This window comes from Rhinolophus sinicus, linkage group LG11, assembly GCF_036562045.2.
Source record: "Rhinolophus sinicus isolate RSC01 linkage group LG11, ASM3656204v1, whole genome shotgun sequence".
Classification (NCBI taxonomy): Eukaryota; Metazoa; Chordata; class Mammalia; order Chiroptera; family Rhinolophidae; genus Rhinolophus; species Rhinolophus sinicus.
Genome location: NC_133760.1, coordinates 769960 through 796368, shown reverse-complemented (window position 1 = coordinate 796368; position 26409 = coordinate 769960). Strand labels below are relative to the sequence as shown.

The 26409-nt window shown below is 49.3% G+C and overlaps 2 protein-coding genes and 1 long non-coding RNA gene across 5 annotated transcripts; 1 reads left to right on the top strand and 2 right to left on the bottom strand.

The window, feature by feature from the left end:
* Positions 1-716: 716 nt before the first annotated feature.
* On the bottom strand, positions 717-11345 carry LOC141567707 (uncharacterized). The gene is made up of 4 exons (XR_012490531.1): positions 9293-11345; positions 9076-9261; positions 2644-2812; positions 717-1304 (listed from the first exon to the last, which is right to left on the bottom strand). It is a non-coding gene; the product is annotated as an uncharacterized LOC141567707 (long non-coding RNA).
* On the top strand, positions 6054-18099 carry LOC109437002 (leukocyte immunoglobulin-like receptor subfamily A member 3). 3 transcript variants are annotated; one of them, XM_074315976.1, is made up of 13 exons: positions 6056-6268; positions 11339-11532; positions 11749-11784; positions 11950-12237; positions 12390-12701; positions 12926-13207; positions 13517-13816; positions 14372-14419; positions 15204-15311; positions 15667-15709; positions 15788-15825; positions 16034-16083; positions 16785-18099. In XM_074315976.1, exons 1-13 carry the CDS (start codon positions 6258-6260, stop codon positions 16929-16931), a joined length of 1857 nt encoding a protein of 618 aa, XP_074172077.1. In that variant the 5' UTR covers positions 6056-6257; the 3' UTR covers positions 16932-18099. The 3 variants fall into 3 exon arrangements, 2 of the variants coding, with proteins under 2 accessions (XP_074172079.1, XP_074172077.1); XR_012490523.1 differs by lacking the exon at positions 16785-18099 and having other exon boundaries at positions 6055-6268; positions 15561-15709; XM_074315978.1 differs by lacking the exons at positions 15204-15311; positions 15667-15709; positions 15788-15825; positions 16034-16083; positions 16785-18099 and adding an exon at positions 14726-14952 and having other exon boundaries at positions 6054-6268.
* A 147-nt stretch (positions 18100-18246) lies between these two features.
* On the bottom strand, positions 18247-24773 carry RPS9 (ribosomal protein S9). Its single transcript, XM_019715930.2, has 5 exons — positions 24639-24773; positions 24276-24397; positions 23912-24034; positions 19450-19636; positions 18247-18497 (listed from the first exon to the last, which is right to left on the bottom strand). Exons 2-5 carry the CDS (start codon positions 24370-24372, stop codon positions 18320-18322), a joined length of 585 nt encoding a protein of 194 aa, XP_019571489.1. The 5' UTR covers positions 24373-24397; positions 24639-24773; the 3' UTR covers positions 18247-18319.
* Positions 24774-26409: the final 1636 nt, after the last annotated feature.

Genomic DNA, 26409 nt, shown 5'->3' with positions numbered 1-26409 from the left:
GACGCATCACAACACAACTAAGGGGAAAAAATGACAAAGCAAAGGATGCAGTGAGACAGAAGTGCCACCTCACCTATAGAGGGAAAGCCCACTCAAAAGACAACGGGCTTCTCCTCAGAAACTGTGATGGCAGGAGGAAATTGACAACATTTTTCAAGTGCTGAACAAAAATGAACTGTCAATTCTGAATTCTATAGCTGGTTAAATTATCATTTAAAGTGAAGGGGAAGTAAAACATTCTCAGGTGAGGATTATCACATGTCGACCTCCCCAGAATGAACAGGCAAAGGAAGTTCTTCATCCAGAAAGGCAATGACAAAGGGGAGATTCTCTGGACATCAGGAAGGAAGGAAGGATGGAAGAGTGAAGTGTGGGCACTAGGACAGGGCAGAGGGCAGAACATCAAATCTGCCCACATTTTTCTCCCTCCCTGAACACTCGCCTCACATTATTTTCAAATTTGGGGGCAACGAAAACAAACATACATGCATTAGCATCCAATGATGTTTGTTAATATGTTGTTATACAGTAACGTCTTAAGAAATACGGAAAAGGTTTACTCTCATGCCCAGAGCTCGCATTGTGACGGGAGGCGTTTGACTTCTACAGAGAACTGAGGAAGCCTTGGAGCAGTGAAGACAGTGCAAAACAACCTTGCCCTGGGAGTGAGGCCAAACTAGCACTAAACAATGACTTCCATTTAACGCTTGGAAGGATAAGCTGAACCACAAAGTTATTTAATTGACTTCCAAAACATAGCTACGTACTCTTTTTAAAAAAGGAAGCAGATTCTGTTACTCAACAGTGTCATTTTTCTAGTGCCTGGCATGGTAAACCAGACACAGTCCTGCATTCATGTGGAAATGCAGAGGTTACTGCCACCCTCACAGGCTTAAAGGTGGCGGTGGTGGGGCCCATGTGTCCCCAATACACCAGCCTGGTCCCTGCAAACACTGGATGGACCATGGGTGGTCACCCAGCGCTACTGCCTGTGACAGCTGCTGTGCTGGGTGGAGGCGTTTACTAGAACAGAACTACACAGCCTTCGGTCATTTCCAGGCACTATGGTCTGGCGACTAAGAAGCAGTTCTTCTCCTGGGCTCAAAGTTAGCCCAGGGATAAATTCACCTCCCTCTTTCACAGCACAGTCCAAAGGGACCCTCAGCATCTTGACAGTGATGAAATGACATTTGTTCACAACATGGAGGACATCTTGCCAGTTGGACCTGATGAGCAGAGGGTGAAGAGCAGAGGTTGGCCAGCCCTGGTGTGCACTCCAGATGGCGGGAGATTTTTTTTTTTATCTAAAAAGAGGAAGTAAGGTTTCCAGTTAGCTCAGTTGGTTAGATAGGGTGCTCATAACACCAAGCTTGCCGGTTCAATCCCTGCCTGGGCCACTGTGAGCTGCACCCTCCACAACTAGATTGAAATAACTACTTGACTTGGAGATGATGGGTCCTGGAAAAACACTTTAAAAAATTTAATTTAAAAAGAGGGGGATGGGCAGAGAAAAGAAATTCAAAGATTCAGGGCCTGCCAAAGCAGTGAAGTTACAGAGGGCCTGCCCGGACATGCCCTGTATGGTAAGGCAGACACCTTTGCATGTGCCACGCGTACCACTAAGAAAGAAGCACAATCCTGGGTGTACGCTTTCCATTGTGGAAGCAGCACATATCATGCTTGAGAAAATGATTTCTCGCTTATCAGGTGGCTGAGGAGGCTGAGGGTTTGAGTGGAGCCCAGAGCAAAGTGAGGCCCTGATCTGAGGATTCTGAAGCCATGGCCATGTGACCTGCCAGACCCAGTGCTGCTAGCAATGCCCACGTGTACTGGGAAGCTGTGTGAATTCTCTGCCTAGAACAAGTGGCAGAGGAGAGGCTTAGCCACTCTGGGCTCATGTCATCACATCACCTACAACAGAGAGCTAGATGCCATTCAGAAAGCTGCCTCTGATTTCCACCGGTTCCCAATAGCCACTGAATGACTGATGTGGAGACATCACTGCAACTGGAAATAACGAGAGGAGTGGGGGTTTTGTCCTCCCCACCAAGTCATGAGGTTGCAGTTCATTGCGGGATGTGAGTGGTAAATCTGGGGCCATGTACAGAGGTTCTGGAGGACAAAGGTAAGTCTCACAAAGATGTGGCTTAGATGCACATGACACCTCCCCATCCCAGTGAAGCCTCTCCCTCAGCTGTCATCCACAGCCTCATGACCTGGGTCACGTCTGGGCAGTATGATGTTTTAGAGAAGTGATGCTCCACGGCCCCAGCGGGGACTCTGAGATATACTGTTGAGAGGAAATGCCTTCCGGGAGCAGACATGGGTAATGGATAGGAAAATACACCTTGTTGTGGAATGAGAACCAGCTAGATGTAAAGATACACACACGGACTCCTCAAGGGTAGTAGCAAATGTCCGCCTATGTGGTCAGCGGACGGGAAGGAGAAAAATTGAATGGGAGGAGATGAGCACACCCAGGAAGGAGGCACGTGTATGGACAGATGTACAGGAGTGGGCACAAAGCACCTGCACCTTTGACTCAGATATAATGTCCCCTGAGAGGGCAGTTACAAGTCAGTCACAGGCACGTAAAGTCAGCTCAAGGAACATGAGGTCTGACACTGAAGTTCACAAACTCACCAGCGTGCGCTTACATCGTCAGCACCGTACAAACAGCTCGGGAAGGTCTCATAACCTTGGTGTATCAGTGTCTCACAGCTGTGTTCATGTGGACGTGTGGCGGTGTCTTGCTGAGTGGCGTTCATTATTGTTGTTGCGTGTTTTTTGTGCTGTCACGAGAATGTCTGAGCTTGAATTAGAGCAACAAACAAACATTACATTTCTTGTTAAACTTGGCAAGAGTGGAAGTGAAATCAGGGACATGTTAGTCCAAGTTTATGGGGATAATGCCATGAAGAAAATGGCAGTGTACAAATGGATTAAGTGTTTTTCTGAGAGGAGAGAATGTGTCACTGATGAAGAGATGTCAGGGTGGCCAGTAACGAGCAGAACTGACAAAAAACATTGCAAAAATTTATTGAATTTTATGTCAAAATCATCAGCTGACTGTGAGAAGCATAGCAGACCAAGTAAACATTGATAGAGAAACAGTTAGGAAAATCTTAACTGAAAATCTTGGCTTGAGAAAGGTGTGTGCAACAATGGTCCCGAAGGAGCTCAGCGATGAACAAAAGCAAAGGAGAGTCAAAGTTTCCCAAGGCCTTTGGGAGAGGCAAGACTATGTTTTGGGCCGTGTTATCACTGGTGATGAAACACGGATGTACCAACACGACCCTGAAATAAAGCGTCAAAGTGCACAATGGAAGTCAGCCAATTCTCCACGACCAAAAAAGTTCCATCAGTCCAAATCAAGACTCAAAAACCATGTTGCTAAACTTCTTTGATTTCAGAGGGATTATTCATTATGAATTTGTACTAGCAGGACAGTTAACCAAGTTTACTATTTGGAAGAGCTGAAAAGGCTGTGAAAAAGTTAGATAAAAATGACCTGAACTTTTCTCCAGCAACTCATGGCTCTTGCATCAGGACAAGGCACCACCTCACAAGGCACTGTCTGTGAGGGTTTTTAGCGAGTAAACAAAAACTATATTTGAACATCCTTCCAACTCACCTGATCTGGCCCCCAATGACTTCTTTCTTTACCTGAAGATAAAGGAAATATTGAAAAGAAGACATTTTGATGACATTCAGGACATTGAGGGTAATACGATGGCAGCTCTGATGACCATTCCACAAAAAAGAGTTCCAAAATTGCTTTGAAGGGTGGACAAGGCACTGGCATCAGTGCATACCTTCCTAAGGGGAGGACTTGGAAGGTGACTGTAGTGATATTCAACAATGAGGTGTGTAGCACTTTATCTAGGATGAGTTCACGAACTTAATTGCAGACCTCGTATAACCAACAATACAGTAATAATTATGGATGGTGTCAGGAGGGTAGTAGACTCGTTGGGGGATCACTTCATAAGGTATACAAATGTCTAATCACTATCCTGCACACCTGAAACTAATATTGTGTGTCAACTGTCATTGAAAAACAATTTTTGTTGTCACAAATTGTCCCTATTTATGCTGTGAGTTGATTTCTGCATTGCAGTAGCAGGTTGTCTTTTTCTTCTTTTTAAATGTTTTTTTCTTTACCCTGTATGTTATGTTTAAGTGTACAATGTCCTATTTGGTGTAAGGTTGCCGTTTCCTGTTTCTGTCTATTTGTTCATAATACTACTCATGGTGGTGAACACACAATGTGATATACAGATGAAGTATTACAGAATTGTACACTTGAAACCTATGTGACTTTACTAATCATTGTCACACCAATAAACTTTAACTAAAAAAAAAGGAGAAAAAGAATTTTTAAAAAATATCCCCTCAGAGCCCCACCGTAGACAATTCCTTAACAACCACGGGGCAGGAGGCTAGTTCCATAGATACGAGCCAGCCTCTGTTCCTCATCATCCCAGTGTTCCCACAGTGGGCCTCTGAGGCTAGCCTTGGTGACAGAAATGGAGGCTATTCTTGCGCCTGGTGTCAGGGACAGCCTTCCCCAGACAGTGATCTAACTGCAGGCACCTCCTGGAAGTCCAGAGACCAACACTGTGTCCTTAATACTATGTCATTCCTTACGAACGCAAATCAGACATGTGGTCCCAAGTTGATTTCACCCCCAGTGGAATGCACAGGGGTTGATCCTAACGTGTGTGTGTGTGTGTGTGTGTGTGTGTGTGTATGTGTGTGATCAATGTAATCCTTTTTGTTGTCACACAGCAGCCCAGCAGACTGTCCCCCCGTGTCTTTCCTTAAGGAAAGAAGAGTCTGTGAGACTGTGCATCTCCAGGACTTTACATTTCTCTCTATTTAGTCTCCAAAAGAGGGTTTGCAGCCAAAGACGAGTAAGATCCCCCACGGGGTGGGGGGACAACTCAAGCCAGGGTAACCCCGTGGAGACCCCCGATGAGCTGCCTTAGAAAGATGTGGGAAGGGGCCTTGTCTCCCCTTCCCCCTGCCTGGGAAAAGCCGCTGCTGGCTCTGACTTTTCCCTCTCACCTAATTGGGAGAAAAGTCTTGAGAGTGATAAGATTAAGCTCTCTCTCCCTATGAAATAATTTCAACATGTAATATATGTCCCTTAAAAGAGTTGCACACCTCACCTCAAGGACTTTCTGCTTCGGCTGTTTGAAGATCAACATAATTGGTTTGGGTTGTTTCTATAACGTGATAAATGAGTCTCACAGACTGTGCCAAAAACACTGCTACTCCCTTGTATACTTATCACTAAAAATCTCCAGTCGGCTCAAATCTGGGCTCCAGTCTTTCAGAACTGTGAGACCCCTGGCCCTCTGAGATTTAACTGCATTAAGTCTCTGCATGTTTCTTTCTCAAAAACTTAACCCAAAGCCGCCCCTTCTCACACCCTCACTGCCCGTGTTGCGCTGGCCGAGACACCTTTTAAGTGTGTACTTTGATCAGCTTTGGAAAATGTAGAAATTCATGTAACAACTACAACCACAATCAATCTGTAAACACGGCCATCGCTCGTAAAACCCATGGTGATGTTTTTAGTCGACCTACGTCCCCCAAACCCAGACTGAAGGAAGCAGCTCTTAGGTATTAGTCTTGCCAGTTCAAGACAGTCACAGAAATGAAATCAGAAAGCGTGTAGTCTTTCATACTGGCCCTTTTCTCTGCATGCTTTCTATTTGGTTTTTTCGCTAGTTTGATTATGATCATGATATGTGTAGGGTTGGTTTTAAAGAATCATCTGACTAATGGTTTATCAATTTTATTGGCCTTTTTAAAGAATTGTCTTTGGGTTTCGCTGATTTTTGTTACAGTTTCTCTGTGTTCAGTTTCATTAATTTCTGTCCTGTGTTATTTTATTCTGCTGACTTTGGGGTGTTTGCTCTTCTTTTTCTTGTGTCTTAAGAAGGAAACTTAAAGATTAGAAACTGCTACTTAATATGAGCACTTGCTGCTCTCACTTCCCTTCTAAACTGATTTCCTATTTTCTATTCTGAAGTAACCACTTTATATGTCACTGGTTTTCGTTTATCTCGTGATCCCTTGAGACACAACTTTCAGAGTTTGGCTGTGCACCATGAAAAAGATTCAGAAAAGCATTGATGAAGTGCGGGTGAAAACTTGTTAAGTCTCTGAGAGTGAAGTTTGACTGAAGACATTTGAAGTTTGAATTGACTGGGAGACCAAAGACTCAAAGAACATTTTCTCAAGACATGAATGAGAAGTAAGTTGTGTGTTACTAGTGTGTGTTTTGGTGCATGAATGGGAATTTGTAACTGTAGAACTCTAGGTGAATTCTAGGCCCCGACGATCATTGTCAACAGAGGATCAACCTGCAGATATTTATGCTTTAAACCTGAAATTGTAAAGCTAGTTTTAATGTTCCTGGGTACCTTTTATGTAATTTATCTTTACATTATATACGAGAAAATTCACATTAAGTACAGACTGGGGATTGTGAATCAGTTTGGGGAAGAGGTTTTGTGGACTCTTTCATACTACAAAAGAAAAAAAATGACTACCAGGGAATTGGACTAATTTTCTTACCTAGTTTTTGAGACTAGAATGCTAAAAACAAAAGTATGAAGGAAATTAAAACTCCTTATTGTTAAATTGATCTGCAAAAAGCTTGTTACTAGAAATGAGTAGAACTTTAGTCTTCCTTCCAGGAAATGAGGATGTGATTGTCAGGCCTACGAGTATATTAGGTTCTTGACCTTATTGCCATGTAGTTTTTTACTTATTAAGAAGTGTTCCAGTGAAAAGCATGTTAGTAATATGAACTTCTGGTGTAGTTGGGAGTTCTACCATTTGAAAAATGTGGTATTTGCATGGAACTGTTGGAATGTTTTTGTTTTCTCAGTTTACCCTCCACTGCATAGAATTGAAGCTAGAAGTTTCCCTTTTGATAAAGAAACAAATTTGAACAAGTCATTTGTAAATTGATGTTTAGTAATGAGATAAACTTGAAATACTAGAATACATTATACGCCTAATCCTAGGTAGTCTTTTCAAAAGGTATCTCCTAACTATGTTTTTACATTGTTTGTCAAGATATTTTTTGTAAGAATGATTCACTTTTTTGGTTTTTGGTTTTATTTATTTATTTATTTTCAAGTGTGTTTTTCAGGCCCCATCAGCTCCAAGTCAAGTAGTGTTTCAACCTAGTTGTGAGGGCACAGCTCAAAGTGGCCCGTGTGGGGATCAAACCGGCAACCCTGTAAGAGCAACATGCTCTAATCAACTGAGCTAACTGGCCGCCCCTCAACATATTTTAAGTTATATTTTTTTTCACTTTTTAGAGCTGTTTCTTTGGGCTACTTTTTTTTAATTGAAGTACAATTCATAAGGAGCAGCACTTTTTCTTTTTTGATAAGGCTTCTTATAACTATGGCTGGATGTTTTGCTCTAGTCTTCCAAAGAAGGGCCATTTTTTACACTCACTTCGAAAGTCATGTGGTCTTTAACTTGGGGGCTATTTTGCATGAGTGCTAATACATGTTTAAAACCCAGTAGACCTTGTCACATGTCACCCCATGAATGTGGACAATAGAGGACTACCCTGCCTGCAATAAATGAATTCTGGACTGAAAAGCGGGGGAAGAAACATAATTTTCTTTTTTGCATAAATCAAAAAATAGCCAGTGTGTGGAGTTTTCTTTTGAGCTCAGCAAATGAACCGAACTGAGACTGTTAATCCAGATTCAGGAAATTATCTGAATCTTGGTTTGTATAGATTTGGAATCTCCGTGCAATGTTAATGAAATCAGGAAGCTTTTACGGTTTCACATGTGTACATAGGCTCACTCACCTTTTTCAACATCTACTCCTTATTGAACTTTGTAAACTGGCATAAAATAGTTGCAACCGATTTTATAATTTTACAGTGTAATACGTGTTATTTTTCAGAGACAAACCAAAGATTAATCTCTCGAGGTTCTTGCTACCTGCTTTAGCGGTATCTGGCAGAGGATCTTTTATATATTTGTAATAGATGAAAAATAAACTAGATTGAAATCCTGTTTTTTTGTTTTGTTTGCTTTTTTGGTTTTTTACTGCTTAAGCCATGTACCAAGAATTGGGTCTAAATTGTGTAGAATAAGTTAAACTTAACTTGCCTTCTATTAGCCAGTATGAGTGTATTTCTATAAGCAGAATTTCCACTGAACATCAACTAGGTGGTCTGTCACCAGAAGGTTTTGTTTGGGAAAAGGGAAAAGTCCTGCAACCCAGCACATGCAGACACATCCAGGCATGTGCATTCTGCCTTGTGTGCTAAGCTGGAGGGCACTTAAGACAGGGAGACAGGAAGTTAGAACCACAGTTTTATGAAAAGGTAGTTAGGACCATAGATCTCCACTAGGTGATCCCGTGAACGTCCATGAGTAGAGCTCTTACATAGACTTCACAGCCTGATGAAGTCCTAGTTCATCTTTACCAACAGTTATGTTGAAATAAAGATTTAAAAGGTAAAAAAGTAAAATAAAGGCAAATAAAGGGAACCTCTTGCCGACTACATATAGTTGGGTCTTATGGGAAATTCAACCCTGCAATCTCTGCCATTGTGCTTTCACTGTTTACAATTAATGTAACCACTGATAAGGCTGTTTGGGGTGTCACCTTTTATTGTTTGTCCACTCTTCCCCTCTATTGTTTGCTCTTCAGTTTTTCCTTTCCTGCCTTCTCTTGGCTTTTTGGAGAATTGTTTGTTATTCCATTCCAATTTATCTACTGCTGTTCTACCTATAACTGTGTGTGTTGTTTTTTAAGTGGCTATTATAGGTATTATAATACACACACCACATTGCAGAGTCTACACACAGGAACTATTTTACCTCTTCAAGGCAAATGCAGAAGCCTGACCACAAATATGTCCTATTACCCTTTACACTCTATACTGTAGTTGTTGTATGTATTACATTTACATGCATTAAAAACCCGACCAGACAATGTTACCATTTCAGCTTTAAACATCCACACGTTTTTTGAAATGCAAGAGAACTATGATATAACATTTACTTAAATAGTTACCATTTTTTGCTCTTCCTTTATTCTTGACTTTCCATTTTCGTCTAGAATTATTTCCTTCTTGCCTGAGGAGCTTACTTCTTTTAAGTAGGTCTGCCGGCAACGAATTTGCTCAGTATCCTTTCCTCTCAGAATGACTATTTAGCTGCCATTCCTGAGGAAAATGTCCAGAATTTCAGGTTGGCTCTTCTTGACTCCCCGGACTTTAAAATCATCTAACCATGACGGTTTCTGACGGGAAATCTGTAGTCATTCAAACCATTTTTCCTCGGTACGCAACGTGGCTTTTTCTCTCGATGCATTTAATTTTTTGCTTTGTTATCACTAGCTTATGATGATGATGTGTGTGGGCATGCTCTTTAAAGACTTATAACTAAGTACCTTGGACATGTAAATTTATGAGTTTCAACAAATCTGTGAAACGGTCAGCTATCTATTTCTTCAAATATGTTTTTTCTTCTTTGCTATCATTCTCCTTTTGCTGGGAGGTCAATGACATGGATTGTCTCACAGATCCCTGAGTCGGTTCATTTCTAAATCACTGAATTGCCTGCCACGCGGGCTCTTACCAGTGCTGGAGAAAGAACCCACAATGTGAGAGGAAGAGCTCCGCCCAGGGCAGCAGGGGCCACTGAGGAGCAGAAATTATTGAGGGGATTTGAAGGAAAGACGGTACTGACTTAGAAACAAGGAAGTCAGTGAAGGGAAGTGTTTAGAAGAAGGAAAGTCCGCACTCCCAGGTCACGAGGCATGGCCGTGCTTTCCAGTGAGAAATGGTGATCAGCCTTTTAAGCGTCTCCCCACACCTCCCTCTCCCCCAAGGTCGTCCTCCCCGTGATGGTCCCATCGGCTCCTCCAGGCACCAAGAAGAGATTGGAACAGCCTTCATTCAGTTCCTCACTCTCTTGCACCTCACACCTAATCATCAAATCCACACATTATGTCCCTGAGCCCCTCTTATCCATGTCCCCAGCCCACCACAAGACTCCAGACGTCTTGTCTGCGTCATCACATCAGCCCCCTTCCTCGTCCTCCAGTCGAGGCCCCACGGCTTTCTCCAGCTCACTCCTCTCTGCACTTCCAAGGGCCTCTTCCTATAACCCTATCGGGTCTGAGCTCCAACCATTCCACCAGTTTCCATCTTCAAAAAAACCCTGAGTTGCACCATCTGATATTCCAGGCTGTGAATGATCAGACCTGAGCTAAACTCACCAGCTCCAGAGCACACACTCTCCTCCCACAACCAAACCCTCCACCCCAAGCCACACACAGAAGCTGAACTTTCAACAGTTCTGTGCCGTCCTCGGCTGCTACCCCTGTCAGTTAGAGCCTAGCCAACCTGCCGGACCAAATAGCCATCCTGTCTCGTGCCACTCAGCTGTAAATGTACTTTGTGTTATAGGTTTGTGTAAGGGCTGTGGGAGAAAAGCACGTAAACGACTTCAAACACTGATCAGCACGCCGTCTTGCAAGTGTTATCAATAGAGCCTCCCGCATTACATTTCACACTGTGGTTCTCTCTTTAAAACAGAACTCGGTTCGTACTGTCTGTTACAGAACTTGCCCACTGACTTCAGCATAAAACCCAAAGTACTTGCACGGTGCTGGAGACCTGAGTGAGCAGGTCCAGCCTTCTCCTGGCTGCTCTCACGTCTGACAACACCTTAGGACCTTTCTGGTCACAAAGCCACCCAGCCACCACCGCCGGACTAACCCGCTTATACACAGGGTCACTCCATCCCCAAGAAGGACCCAGGTTACATAATGTATACATGTTACTGAATCTCATTGTTCTTTTTTTTCTTACAACATGTAACAATCTCACAACAAAACTGTAACTGAATTGTCTGCCATCAAATATCTGTAAAGTCTCTCTTCGTTCATCTGAGCCCATGAGTGCAAGGAAAGGATTTGTCAGCTTCGGCCGTCAATGTCCAGTGCCTGGCACCGTGGCTGGACATGGTAACTACTCAGTAAATTCTGCCTGATTGCCTGGCCAATGAGAGAAAGGACGAAAAATTGCATTTACAGAGTCTCAGGAAAGGGAAGTGACTTACCCAAGCTCACACAGGTTCTAGAAGAGGCAGCGTCAGAGTTGGAACAGAAATTGGGCTGGCTCACCTCCTGCCCTGCCTCCTCTCCCCTCATGTTCTGGGACCAGTGTCATCCTCTGGATTTGGGTTTGGCATGAGGTGGAGGCAGAGTGTGTGGGTCTGGTGAGACTCAGGTCTGGTCCAAAATATCCCACAGCCTGCTGTCTCCTCAGCCCCATTCCTCCAGGTGAGCAGAGCGAGGCCCTGGAAGGGGCTGTTCCCCTTCCTCTGAGACTGCAAAGAGGAACTCGTGACATGTTACATGGAGCCTGGACCTCGTCACACCCTGTGCATCTGTCCTGCTGGGCTCTAGGGACCATGAGAGGCAGCACCACAACCCTGACCCTCACTGCCCTTCTCTGCCTCGGTGAGCTTTAGGGGAAAGAGGAGGGATGGGGTCCCCTCCCCTCCCAGGTCCTGGTCCCTAAAAGACCCCAGGACTCAGGAGGGTCAGTGGGGACAGGATTTCCAGGGGGAAACAAGACGTGTCAGCCACAGGTCTGACCCTATGTTTAGGGCCCAAACCAGGCCTGGAGCTGCTATGTATGGGTGGGGGATGGTTCTCACAGGGAATCTCTTTCAGGGCTGTGTCGGGGCCCACAGGACCTGGTACAGGCAGGTGAGTCCTCACCCAGGTCTCCTGCTTCCATCCCCAAACCCCCTGGGCACCTACGAGAAACAGGGTCTGGGCTGATGGTGACCAGTCTGGAGGGGCCTTGGAGTGAGCGGTGGTGACACAGGGGTGAAGGGCACCCCTGACCCTTCAGGTCTGATTCCTTTCCAGGGGTCCTCCCCAAACCCTCCATCTGGGCTGATCCAGGCCCCATGGTCACCAAGGGGAGCCGTGTGACCATCTGGTGTCAGGGTTCCCTACAGGCTGAGGCCTACAGTCTGTTTGATGAGCATGAGTCTCGAGCCTTGGATACAAGGGTCCCACAGGACTCCAGCAAGAAGACCGGTTTTGTTATTGAACGCATGAGCTCAACCACTGCAAGACGGTACCAGTGTGCATATTACACCAGAAAGAACAGTTGGTCAGAGCTGAGTGACCCCCTGTCCCTGGTGGTGACAGGTAAGAGCTGGGTCCCCTCAACACTGTGGGCTCCTCCTCACAGACAAAAGGAAAAGAAGTGTGTCCTCAGGGGGACCTCACCCCTCACAGCCCACACTGGGGTACGTGGGGTGACTGTCCCCCTTCAACACAGCTCTCTCCTCCTCCCTCAGGCATATACGATGCACCCTCCCTCTCAGCCCAGCCAAGCCCCGTGGTGGCCTCAGGAGAGAACGTGTCCCTCTCATGTAGCTCACAGACTGGATGGGGCGCTTTCCATCTGCTTAAGGACAGAGGAGCTGACCCGCCCAAACGCATGATTTCAAGGATCAATTATGCGAGATGGCCGGCCCAGGCCCAGGCCCTCTTCCCTGTGGGCCCCGTGAACACTTCCCATGGGGGGACCTACACATGCTATGGTTCCTCCAGCTACAATCCCAATGTGTGGTCACAACCCAGTAACCCTCTGCATCTCAAGGTCACAGGTGAGGATATACCTGCTCAGCCCCATCTCTTTCCTGGATCCAAAATGATTGTCCTAAACCTGGTGCCCAGTGGAGCCCCGGGGGTCATGGAGGGTTGGTGACACTGGCCTCCTGGGACAAAACCACAGGCAGGAGGTTAGGAAGGGACCAGTGAGAACTCTCACTGAAGCCCGGTGGGCAATACGGGGTGTGTCCCCTTGGTACCACTGTCCCCTTCTCCCCAGGCGTGTACAGGAAGCCCACCCTCTCGGCCCAGCCAGGCCCACTGGTGCTACCTGGAGACAACGTGACCCTCCAGTGTCACTCGGAGGCCGGCCATGACAGATTCGCTCTGACCAAGGGCGGAGGGCTCACACACCCCCAGCGCCTTGATGGGCAGCTCAGCCCCGACTTCCTCCTGGGCCGTGTGACCCCTGCCCACGGGGGCCAGTACAGATGCTACAGTGGACACAGCCTGTCGGATGCATGGTCGGCCCCCAGCGCCCCCCTGGACGTGCTGATCACAGGTGGGGGCCCTGCCTGCCCCAGGTCCTGAGAGTCGGCTCAGGGCGCTGGGCCCAGGGTCACCCTGGTGGTGATGGGGTGCGGGGAGAGGGTCCAGGAGCAGAGGCTGAGATGCGCTGTGCTCTAGGGAGAGGGAGTGAGAAAAGGGGAGTGAGGGACATGGAGATAAGAGCCCCACCCAGAGGGACTGACAGGAGCTGAGATGGGCTCACAACCAGAACCCCTGGAGAGGGACGTGGTCCCGCAACTCAGGGTCAAGGGCAAGTGGGAGAGGGCGGCTCTCTACACCTCAGGGCCTTCCTCTCCCTCAGGAATGTACCGTGCACCCGCCCTCTCGGCCCAGCCAGGACCCTCGGTGCCCTGGGGGGAGAATGTGACCCTGCAGTGTCGCTCTGAGGTCTGGTTTGATAACTTCCACCTGTACAAGGAGGGGTCACCTGCTCCTCCCCAGCACCTGCGTCTGCGGGACACGGCTGCGCCTTCTCAGGCCAACTTCCCCATCAGTCCTGTGACCTCAGCCCACGGGGGCACGTACAGATGCTATGGTTCACGCAGCTCCTCCCCCTACCTGCTGTCACACGCCAGTGACCCCCTGCAGCTTGCGGTCTCAGGTGAGGAGCCCCAGCCCCACCCCTTTTTCCTCATGGTCAGTTCAGGACTGGGGAGCTCTGAGCTGGGTGGGAGTGAGAGTGACAGGAGGGTCAGCTGAAGGTACTCTGACCTCCCAGAAGGATGGACAAAGCCAGAACTCCCATCCCTGTTTCATCATCCTCATCCCTGAGGCAGACATGTTCCCGGTGGGCAGAGGGAGGCTGGGGAGGACTCCGGCTGACCAAAAGGAGAGAAGGCCCGAGGCAGCCCCTCCAGGCTTCCTCATCTCCAGTCCTGGCAGCCTCACCCAGAGACCAGCACAACGGCAGACTAGCTGAGGCCTCGATCCCCAGAGGGCCCAGGATCGCCCGCTATGGCACACCTTGTCTCCCAGGGGGGTTGGGAGTCAGGCAGACATGTGGGCGGACCACAAGGCCCCCAGGGCTGAGGCTGGGGCATGACAAGTGGGGCGTCATGGCAGAGGGAGATGTTGGGGCCCAGCCTGGGGGAGGAGCAGCTGGGCTGAAGTGGGGAGAAGGCAGCTCCTGCCCCTCACCTCCCATCCTGTTCCCTAGGCGGCTCTGAGGGCCCCCCCACCACCATGGAGACAGGCCTGCAGAGGGGTAAGTGGGGGTCTGTGGGAAGGTGGTGGGAGTAGCTCGGTTCTGGTCTTGCCTCAGCCACTTCCTGGATAAGTTCCTTCTCCGATTGCAAAGGGCGAGAAGGCTGCTTGGACAGTGTGTGTGCTGGGGACACAGGCGGTGGGTGCTGGGGACACAGGCAGTATCTGAGCTCCCCTCCATAAGCTTAGGGGAGCTCAGCCCCCAAGGAGCTGCCATGGAGTTAGGGAAAGAAGCCACACTCGTGATTCAAATCCCAGCTCTGCTACTTCCCACCCTCGGATCTTGGACAGTCGTGTTCCTCCCAAGTCCTAGGTTCACAGCCGTGGGACAGGGCCCCCGCTACCCCCTCCAAGTGCAAGCCCTCAGCACGTGGCCTGGCCCTGTTTAGAGGTCAGGAAGGGCAGAGCCCTCCTCCTGCACTTCCCAGATACACACACTCCATGTACACACGGGCTCCAGGTAGGGGAGAAGCATCTGGGCTGGAATGGGGAGGGGTGACAGGCGTTCTGCCTGGAGGAGAGGAGACAGAATAAATAATTAAAACAAACACGCAAAAGGGAACCCACAGCCCTGGGTTCCAGCCCCCGCCTCGCCACTTTCAGGCTGGGTTAACCTCTCTGTGCCCCCGTTTCCTCCTCTGTGAAATGGGTGGGGTGTGGTCAGCAATCCCCAGGTGCAGGACTGCTGTGAGGATTCAGGACATGAGTGACAGACCCCAGCACGTGCCCGGCACACAGTAGGGGCTCAATGAAATGGCTCATCCATGACGTCACTCGTGCCCAAGGTCTCCTGAATGTTCTGATTGGAGTCTCGGTGGCTTTCGTTGTGCTGCTGTCCCTGCTCCTCTTCCTCTTCCTCCGGCACCGGTGTCAGGGCAAAAACAGGACATCAGGTGAGTAGGGAACGAGGTGACCAGTGTCACAGGAGGGGGTGGGCTCAGAGCACCTGCCAGAGAGAAACCAGCCGAGGAAGGTCAGCTGAGAAAACCTCCAGGGAAAAGTCTGAAAAGAGATTAAACGTGAGTATACATGTACGTATTTTCGAGTATTCTTTTGGCTTTTTCAAACTTATGAAATGCTTGAAAACAAATGCAAGTTGTGTTTCTCGTTTTGAATTGCTTTCTCTTGAATTCTGCATGCAGGTGGGAGGGGTTATAATCTTCTGTTGTTGCGTCCTCCGAAGACCTTAGTGCAGCCCCGGGGGAGGGTTCTAGGGTGGGCTAGAGGCTGACCACCACCTTCCTGCAGTGGCTGCAGCATCAGAGCCTGAGGACAGAGGCCTGCAGAAAAGGTGAGCCCTCTCCCACAGACCCAACTCCCGCCTGCCCGCTGCCACCGCACTGCCCCTAACAATCCGTCTCCTCCCCAGCTCCAGCCCAGCTGCTGATGTCCAGGAGGAGAACTTGTGTAAGGGGACGAAGAAGGGCTGTCCTGGGGGAGGAGACGGGCCTAGAAAATGTGGGTGGGACATGAAAACCGGGTTTGGTTCAAAATAGTTCTGGGCTTCACGGTGAGACAGCATGAATCTGATACTGTGACCCTGGCCACATCACTGACCCTCTCTGGGCCGCTGCCTGGCTGGCAAGAGATGAGCCCTGTGTTCTGTCCCCACCAGATGCTGTCGTGAAAGACACACAGCCTGAGGACAGACAGCTGGACAGTGAGGTGAGCTCCATCTGGTCCTGAGCAGGGCACCCACACCTCCTGTTCATACACTAAATCCAGGGGACACATCTCCACCCTCACACCACACAACTCAGCAGCCTCTCCTTCCTGGAAGCACGGCCCTGGGCTGCTACAACCTCGCACCCTCCTTTGTCTCCTCGGCTGGTCCCTCTGCCCTTGGAGCTGTTGAAGGCTCAGATGGAGAAGACAGGCTGAAGGTCAGGGCTGACAAGGGGCTGAAATCCAAGCCCCGGGCTTGCAGAGGCCCAGAGGAGCGCCTTCTAAAACCTGCACAAAGGGTCCTCCAGTCTGGCTCAGCCCTCGCTGTTCGTCTCTCCCATGGACCTGATACGGGTGACAGCAGGCTCGTTCAGCTCACTCTAACGAATGATGGCACTCCCTTGAGGGGTGCAGTGGGGTCTGACTGTCCCTCCACGCTGATGGCTCCACACCAAATCCCTACCTCCAGTCCTGACCTCTCCCCAGTACGAGACTCACACCTCCCAACACCCATGTCACAGGGGCTTCAACCTAACCTCTCCTCCCCCAGACCCCTAAAGACAGGCTGACTGGAGGATACAAGAACCAAGGAGAACCCCCATCTCCAGCAGAACCCCAACAACGAAAACCCCCAAGACTGTTCTTTCCTCCCTGGTCTCAGGCTTCCCCACCCCAACCACGTCTTTGCTCTCCAACTGCAGGTTGCAGCATCCGAAGACCCCCAGGATGTGACCTACGCCCAGCTGAACCACTTGACCCTCAGACGGGAGACAAGTGCACCCCCTTCCTCCCCGTCAGAGGAGCTCCCAGATGAGCCCAGCGTGTACGCCGCTCTGGCCATCCACTAGCCTGGGAAGGGCCCAGACCCCACTCCAGGGAGGGGCCTGCAGGGACCCTGGAAGGCACAGGAGCTGCCCCCATTGGAGACACAGCTCGTGACCCCAGCCAGCCTGGAGACCTGACCTGGACGGCCAACAGCTCCTGGGAACCTTTTGGAAGGCAATTGTTTCCAGGGATTCCATCCTTACACAACTCATCTTAGTCCCTACCTACCAAAGGGACCTCACTGACCGTAAGGGTCCCATGCAACTACCTGCAATTGAGGCTATCACTTTGCAAATGGCAACCTCGGGGTGAGAGGGGAGGGCCGCCTACCCAGCCCATCAGCTGCAGCTGTCCCTGTGAAGCTGAGTGCTTAACTGACCTCAGAGCCCAAAAGCCCCCACAGGGCCCAACTAGAGGGTGCAGAGGGGTTGCTCAATTCGTTTCTCATTTCCTGAGACCAAGCCCCTTCCTCCCCAGCCCAGTGCAGCTGTGGAGAAAAGGGAAGTCCGCTCCCTCCTGACCGTCAGTGGTTTCAGACTCCAAATGCAGGGGGAGGGGTGCCTTCAGTGTCCCTTCCCACAGACCAGAATCCATTTCCCACTTCTAAGACACAGAACTGCAGACCTCATCAATCACACCCCTAACGAGCTGTGAAGTGAGCCTGCGATCTTGTCAACCGTTCCCTACCAAAAACCAATTAAAAGAGGTGGATGGGGTCAGCTCTCAGCTCCCACCGCCCCCCTTGCCCCGACTTCTCTTCCCGGGGTCAGGGTTAGAGCTGGAGATGTGAGCTGACCCTGACCCCACTTGCTATGGACTCCCTCTGCCTGGAGCTGCCTCTTCCCCACCCCCACACGCAAACTGCTGGCTTCATTTCCTTCTGGTTTTGACTCCACCTTCCTGTAACACCCTTGGCCCCCCTGCTGTGACGTCAGGACTGTAGCTCCCGCCCCAGGAGAAGGACCATGGTCTAAGAGGCAGTCACAGCAGCTAACTGCCGGCTGCAGCACGTGCAAAACTGGACAGACAGAGTAGTGGCATGGCCCGAGCAAGGATCACAACGCTCATTCATGACGCAGTCCCCATTTTCTCAGGGATCATTTTGGAGATGATCCCTTTGTATAGATGTTGAACTATGTTGCACACCGGAAACTTACATTAAAATAAAAAGCCCACGAGGATCTGACCCAACCAGGCTAGCCAGACCCGTTCTATGCAGGGCAATACTTCCAAGTGTGGAACTGGCTCGAGGCCGCCTGGTGAAGGGCGCAGCTGTGCTTCCCGCTACACAGGCTGCGTGGCCAGAGCAGCGAGGGAAAGACGCACCAGTAAGACCAGTTCCAAAGTGTTGATGCGTTTTATTATCTGACTGGGAAAGACACTGCAGCGTCTGCGGGTGGGTGGTGCGGGCTTAATCCTCCTCCTCATCATCACCGGCCCCGGCTCCGCCCTGGCCCTTCTTGGCGTTCTTCCTCTTCACGCGGCCCGGGCGGCCACCCCCGTACGGGGACCGGAGGGAGAAGTCGATGTGCTTCTGGGAGTCCAGGCGGACAATGAAGGACGGGATGTTCACCACCTGCTTGCGGACCCTGGAGGAGGAGGGCAGGTGAAGGGCGGAGACACCTCTGTGACTCGTGCTGAAGCCAGAGGGTGGGTGACAGCTGTGCTGACAGCCATGCCGCAGAGCATCCTGACCCCATGGACTCAGGTGTTCATCTAACCCAGACACTTTGTGACAGTGTCTCCTTTTACAAAGGGACATTCAGAAGTACCCACACAAGACCACAGAGCCAATGAGGAGAGGTGGCAGCCTGTAAGCCCAAGATCTTGTTTTTGAATATTCTGAACACTGAGTTTTGTTCTGGAAGCAACAGCCCGAGGCTGGGTTCTATGAAATCCTTTCCGACAAGGAATGTAAGTGAGGCTCTTGTCCAGGGGTTCCGGACTAGTGAAGGGCCTAGGCAGCAACTGAGTGCAGAGATCCTGCCCATTTACTGCACAGCTTCCCCCAAATGGCGCCCAGCGTACAGATCAGGTGAACAGCACCGGTAAAGACCCACTGGCCTGACTGGTCTTCAGGGCACCAGTGGCCACCGAGCCAGCACTGGCCTCACATGGGACCCTGGACTGTGGTGACTTCGCCACCAAGGTAATGCCCACAGTATAAGAATGCAGCAGCAATCCGGCTCTGGGATGACTTCACAAGTGGTCCTAAGACAGCCGAACACACCCAAGCCAGTTAAAGCCCAACGACCTCTCACTGGGGGACACCAGAGCTGTTACCTGTCCAGTTGCCTGCATGCCTGGCAGAGGCCTTCGCAAGGTGTACGGCTCAGGCCGCAGTGACCCTTGTGCTGGGCTATGGGGGGGATGAGGCAGCCCCCAGCCCCCCACGAGCTATTTGTAGGGGTCAGTGTGTACCCTCAGGGTGAGCTCACACCTGTCACCTCCGAGGGCTGTATAGAAGACAGGGACAGTAGGCTCAGCAAAGGCAAGCGTCAGGGGGCGGGGAGGACTCTGGGAGCCCAGCAAAGGCGTTACCTGATGTGACGCTGGCGGATGAGCACACGGGCGTGATGGATGGACTTGGCCAGGCCCAGCTTGAAAACCTGCGTCTGCAGGCGCCTCTCCAGGAAGTCCTCGATCTTCAGGCCCAGGATGTAGTCCAGCTTCATCTTGCCCTCATCCAGCACGCCGATGCGGACGAGGCGCCGCAGCAGGGCATTGCCTGTGGGTGGGGGGGTAAGCGTGACTGGAGCCCAGCTGACCTCCACCTGCTGAGTTCAAATCCTCCACCTCACTTTGGTGGGGCCTCAGAAGTAGGAGCCAACTCTGACACAGGACCATGTGACTCATGTGATCTCACAAAACCCTAAGGCAGGTTCCTAAGGCTACATCCACCTCACCAGGGAGGGCAGGTGACTACACACACCTGTGTTCTCACCTGTACGAGAACCTTCCTCAGATTTGTTAGGAAGAGTAAATGACTCAATCCCTGTAAGAAGGCTTGGCATTCACCAGCAATATTTATGTGCAAAGACCAAGGGTTGCTGCTATTGAACCATTCCCCGTAACTAAGCACAGTAGGTAAGAGCTAATATTCTGTAGTCAAGAAAGCCCTAGTTTCACCGGCCCGGTGGCTCAGGTGGTTAGAGCTCCATGTTTCTAACTCCGAAGGCTGCCAGTTCGATTCCCACATGGGCCAGTGGGCTCTCAACCTCAAGGTTGCCAGTTCGATTCCTTGACTTCCGATTCCTTGACTTCCGCAAGGGATGGTGGGCAGCGCCCCCTGCAACTAAAATTGAACACGGCACCTTGAGCTGAGCTGCCGCTGAGCTCCCAGATGGCTCAGTTAGTTGGAGCGCAGCCTCTCAACCACAAGGTTGCCGGTTCGACTCCTGAAAGGGATGGTGGGCTGTGCCCTCTGCAACTAGAAAATGGCAACTGGACCTGGAGCTGAGCTGCGCCCTCCACAACTAAGACTGAAAGAACAACAACTTGAAGCTGAACAGTACCCTCCACAACTGAGATTGAAAGGACAACAACTTGACTTGGAAAAAAGGCCTGGAAGTACACACTGTTCCCCCAATAAAGTCCTGTTCCCCTTCCCCAATAAAATCTTTGAAAAAGAAAGAAAGCCCTAGTTTCATGGAGCAGGCTCATAGCTAATTAACACTGACACGGGGGTAAAAGCCCAAAACTTTTCTGCTTAGAAAGGATTAGTTTCAAGAAGAGGTAGAAAAGCATAAAGGTGGTCAAATATATGGTGACAGGACATTTGATTTTGGGTGGTGAACATACAACGCAATATATGTACAGATTTATTACAGAATTGTACATTTGAAACCTATATAATTAACCAATAAACAAATAACCGTAATAAATATGAAAAGGATCAGTTTCACTTTATGAAGTGGCTATTGGAACAGAGCCAGGAGTGCAGTTTCCAGGCTCTCAGCTTCACGAGGAAAGGTGCTGGCTCAAGTAGTAAATGGACGTCAGCTGTAACCAGGGAGGCATTAGCCACTGATATAACTGCCGTGGCTACGCTAGCAAAGGGTGGTCTAGTGGTGGTGGAGTGTGGATTGCGGATCGTGTGGCTCCTGCTTCCTGTGTCTCCAACCCAGCCGCCAGCGAGAATATAGTGGTATGACTCCTCTACCTATGGCTCCGTGGGTGTTCCTTTTTGGCCTCACCATGTCCTGCGTTCTTATGTTGGGAGCGGGACCAGTGACCCCACCTGACACCATGAATGCCAGTATTAATCTTTCATTACAGCAAAACAAAATTCAAACTCCATAAACAGTGGACCCACATCTATGGGACACTTTCCCCAGGGAAAGCTTGAAAGAAAGCTGGCTGATCCCGTGGGCACTTCAGTGGCAAAAGGGCCCGTCATTGTGGCATGAAGCAAGCACTGAAGCGCCTTAGTTGTTGATCTGAAAAACAGAACACCTGTCCTTAAGCTGCTATGAGGACGGAGTTTATACTGGTCGGTACCTGACGGAACCGCCAGCCAAATGGTGGCTGCTGGTAAGAGTTCGTCTTTCTAACAGATGAGACTCAGGGACCCTTCCCGCCTGATGCCACACCAGTGACTGGATCGGAAACAAGGCGAGGCTGGACCAGTGAGGACACTTGCAGCGGCAGAGCTCACTCACAGGCTCCTCCTCCCTGTCCTATGGCTAAATGGCTTCATTTACCAGAAAGTGAAGGTGCTGCCTTCCCCTCGCTACTTCCATTTCTGCCGTGGAAAACCATAAACAATCTTTGGACACCTGCCACTCAACCCTGCCCTATCTGATCTCTTTGCCATATGACTGTCATCCAACCACGGAGTTGAGTTTCATTATAATTAGCCCTATCTTCAGAGCCCTCCAAGACCAGCTGTGGCCTCCTCCCTTCAGCCTCTGGGATAACGTCCCACCCAATACCAGTGTCCATGGGGAAGGGGATTCTGGAATTTCCATGAGATTGTCAAAAGCAGTTATGAACTAATAAAAAGAATGAAACCACTAACATCTGTGAGTGTGAGACAGACTTAAGTGCGATACATATGCGGTTAAACAAGCTCCATGCCTTTCTCAACCTCTAATATGGATAACCACTCTCTTGCTTACAGTGAGAGCTCAGCTTTAAAAGCATTTCCTTCCTTAGTCATAGGTTAGGAGAAAAAAAATCATACTAATAACCCAATTGAAAATTAGTAAGAGAAAAGCCAGGTACTCAAGGAAGCCAGGCCTGATTCCCAACCCCTCCTGCTTTCCACCATAAATCAAGATTCCCTAGCCTTGGGCTAAAAACAGGATCAAAATGACAGCTATGAGGGAGCCAGTGTTAGGAGTTAACTAAAAACAAGTTGCAGACGCTTTGAATAAATTGTATGGCATGTAAATTTTGTCCTAATAAAAGCTGTTACAGGGCCGGCCCAGTGGCTCAGGAGGTTAGAGCTCCGTGCTCCTAACTCCGAAGGCTGCCGGTTCGATTCCCACATGGGCCAGTGGGCTCTCGACCACAAGGTTGCCAGTTCAATTCCTCGAGTCCTGCAAGGGATGGTGGGCTCTGCCCCCTGCAACTAAGATTGAACACGGCACCTTGAGCTGAGCTGCCTCCCGGATGGCTCAGTTGTTGGTTGGGGTGCGGGCTCTCAACCACAAGGTTGCCAGTTCAATTCCTCGAGTCCCGCAAGGGATGGTGGGCAGCGCCCCCTGCAACTAAAAAATTGAACACGGCACCTTGAGCTGAGCTGCCGCTGAGCTCCCGGATGGCTCAGTTGGTTGGAGCCTGTCCTCTCAACCACAAGGTTGCCGGTTCGACTCCCGCAGGGGATGGTGGGCTGTGCCCCCTGCAACTAGCAACGGCAACTGGACCTGGAGCTGAGCTGCGCCTTCCACAACTAAGACTGAAAGAACAACTTGAAGCTGAACAGAACCCCCCACAACTAAGATTGAAAGGACAACAATTTGACCATTGTTCCCCAATAAAGTCCTGTTCCCCTTCCCCAATAAAATCTTTAAAAAAAAAAAAAAAGCTGTTACGAACAACAAATTACAGACCCATTTACAGCCAGACTTTACATCTGTTCAAATCCCAACCTGTGAATTACACAAAGCTCACCCCATCCAGGATAATCAATGTAAGCTACACGCGCCAAGTTAGGGAGCACATTAACTTTTTACATTCAGCTACTGTTCCCTAAGCTTCCTCTAAAAATCATCTGATTCCATCCCCATCACTGAGTCCACCTGGAGCCTGCCCTCCAGTCCCACTATGATGGGAGGCCTCTCTGACCATTTGTTCATCTGTAAGGGTATTATCAGTAGCCACCCCTTACAAGGCTGCTGTGCAGGTTAAATGATGTATAGGAAGAGCTTAGAAAAAGGAACTTAGCCCAGTCCTTATAAGATACCAGCTATTTTAATATTATTGCTATCTTATAATCTAAGAGAGACCATTAAAATTTGAATGGGGACGTGTCAATTTTTGCTTTGGGAAGCCCTCAACTTCCGATCTCAAAGTAGAAATTTAAGATGTTAAGCAAGAGTCTAAACGTTCTTCCCTGTGACATCCATAGGTCCTGTCCTGTCCTGTTTAGGTCTTTGCAAAATGTCCCCTAAATGTCCTCGACCATTGAAGCAGGTAAATACACAGCCAAGCCCCCTCCCTGCAATCACCATCAGACATTTCAGAAACTCCACCATCTAGAAAACAGGATATATACGAGCAGTTATTTTCACGTTATACACAGCTGTAGTTAGGCGGCCAAACTTGCTTGGTGTTATTAGTTCTAATTAAGGGTAAATTAAGATCCAACGTTTGGGTAAAACAAAGTGGCACACGTAAAGACTAGGGCAAGGATTTGGATCCAGACTCCCTTTTCCTACCCCACGATTCACATTCAACTCCAAGTTAAAAGGCTGGCTCCACTTGTTCAGCGGAGCACCTCTGTCACTGGCCCAGCAGCCCTGCCCTTCATCCCTTTCCTGAGGGGTCCCATACACACCTTCAAACAGCCGCCGTGGGTCTTTCTCATCCAGCGTCAGCAGCTCCCGGGCAGCCTTGCGGATCTTGGCCAGTGTGAATTTGACCCTCCAGACCTCACGTTTGTTCCGAAGCCCATACTCGCCTACAAAATGAAGGGGGGGGCTGACAGGCGAACAGGCTCAATCCCACGGACTAGTGCAAAAGATGGATTGCTGGCTTCGGGATACAGAAAATCTTTGGAAACCACCAATAATCCTTAACTTGGGGAAGAAGGAGACGGACACACCTGAGAATTCGAACTGACAGCCGAGCAAGGAGCGACCTGATCCACGTGCTCGCCTTCTCCCGACCCTGGAAGCCAAAACCCTGCCTTCGCCACTCACCGATCAGCTTCAGCTCTTGGTCGAGGCGGGATTTCTCGAAGGGTCTCCGCGGGGTCACGTAGGTTTTGCGACAAACCCAGCTCCGGGCCACCGGCATGTTGGCTCCGCTCGCCCGTCGGCGCCTGCGCGGGAGGGAAAGCTCACCGTGAGGACTCCAGGCGGCACCTGCGCAGTGCCACAACTATGCTACACCACCACACATCTCGCGAGAATTGCCCTAAAGCTTTTGGTATCACCCCACAAACCAGTTGCTATCCGTCCTCATCTCACCCCCAACCTCTTCACGGTCCTTATTAAGGCTCGGAAGGCCCGCACGACCTAACAATCCACACATGCACCACAATACACGGCAGCACAACTAACCTAAGAGCAGACCCTGGTAAGTGAGGAAAAGGAGCGCACACGCTCGGGCCGCGCTCTTATAGCAGCGCCGCCGCCCGTGACGTCAGCCCGCACGGCGCACGCCTGCACCAATCAGAAGAGGCGTTGGCGGGCAGGAAAGCTGTGTGGACAAAAGGTTGGGCGGGAGCCGCGTTTGGTAGGAGTATCACATCTCGGCGCCTGATAGGGAGTCAGAGACTTGAGAAGTGGGGACCCTCCTCCGCCCCAGGGTGGTGACTGAAATGCAGCCACTAGTCTCTGAGTCGGTCTAATGATGGAGACATTGTATCTATGTCTCTAGGCCTCAGCGGGCTCCCCCTCTGTGAAAAGACCCCCAGGGGCTGAGGCCTCTCCAACGCACATCTTCGAGAAGATGCTCCGTGGATTCCATGAATAATGAAGTCGTCGTGTTTCCTGTCAGAATAATGTCATCCTGAAGCATAGCCAGAAGCCAGCCTGCTGTTTTGAACCCTGGCTGCAAATCTGAGGAGCGAATCCATCGAGTCGCAGTTCTGTTGCTTGCCTTGAGACACAGCTCAGCTGCCCATCCTGACGAGATTCCACTTTTGCCTTCCTTGCTTTCTGTAGAGAAGGGAAAAAAGATCTTGGTAGAAAGTCGGCCATTCCTGGAATGTTTATCACTTAGTAGCTCTGGCTACCTCTGGGGACAGAAGCCCGCTCTCAGTGTGGGCCACGTTAATTCATTTCCGCAGCAATTTATTGAGTGGCACAAGGAATTGTTCTCCTACATGGTGGTGTAGAGCCATGAATAAAACAGCTCCTCTGCTCGTGAGTTTAGAGTCTTAGACAAGAAACCAAAACAGTAGAAGTTCCTCTATATCTCTGGGACTATTTCTGTTTACTTTGCCCATTTATTCAGTTCTTTAAATTCCACATATAAGTGAGGTCATATGGTATTTGTCTTTCTCCGACTGACTTATTTCTTCACTTAGGGAGAAGGGGAAAGGATTAGCATAAAGTGGTAACTACAACATTGCCAAGGGGACATGAAAGACAGTTTGGGGAATATAGTCAATAATGTAAAGATTTTGTAGGGTGTCAGATGGGCACATCTTATTGGGGAGACCACATCATGGATGGTGTACTTGACCACTGCATTGTACACCTAAAGCTGAAGCTGAATAATACTGTATGTCAACTATAACTGAATATCTATATATAGTCATGGGATATGGAGTACAGCATAGGGAATAGTCAATGGAATTGTAATAGGTATATATGACATCAGAGGAGCAATAGATTGGGGGAGGGGTTATCACTTTGTGAGGGGTGAAATGTCTATTATATTGTTTTGTACACCTGAAACTAATAATCATAATAGCCAAAAAGAAGTAATAAGTTGAATGAAATAAATCAGTTCTGAGTGTGGTGCCATTAAGACAATAAATTATTGACAATGACTGAGGGAAGATGGTACCTCAGATAGGATGGTCAGGGGCAGGCTGTTTAAGGTGATTTTTTTGTTTTATAACTTGAGACTCAAAGATATAAAGGTTTTGTGCCTCTTTATCGAAACAGCAGTTTATATCCTGAGGTTCCCAAAACAGGGAAAATGTTCTGAAAACACTTGCTATACATTCTGCTGCACGTTGGCATTCATTTGTCACCTGAAGGAATTTACAGTTTTTGATCTCCTTTCTCAACTTCCTACTCTCAGACAGCCCCTAGGATTATTTCTTCTAGTCTTTTCCTCTTTAGAGTAATACCATTCACACCAAGGGCTTATCATTGT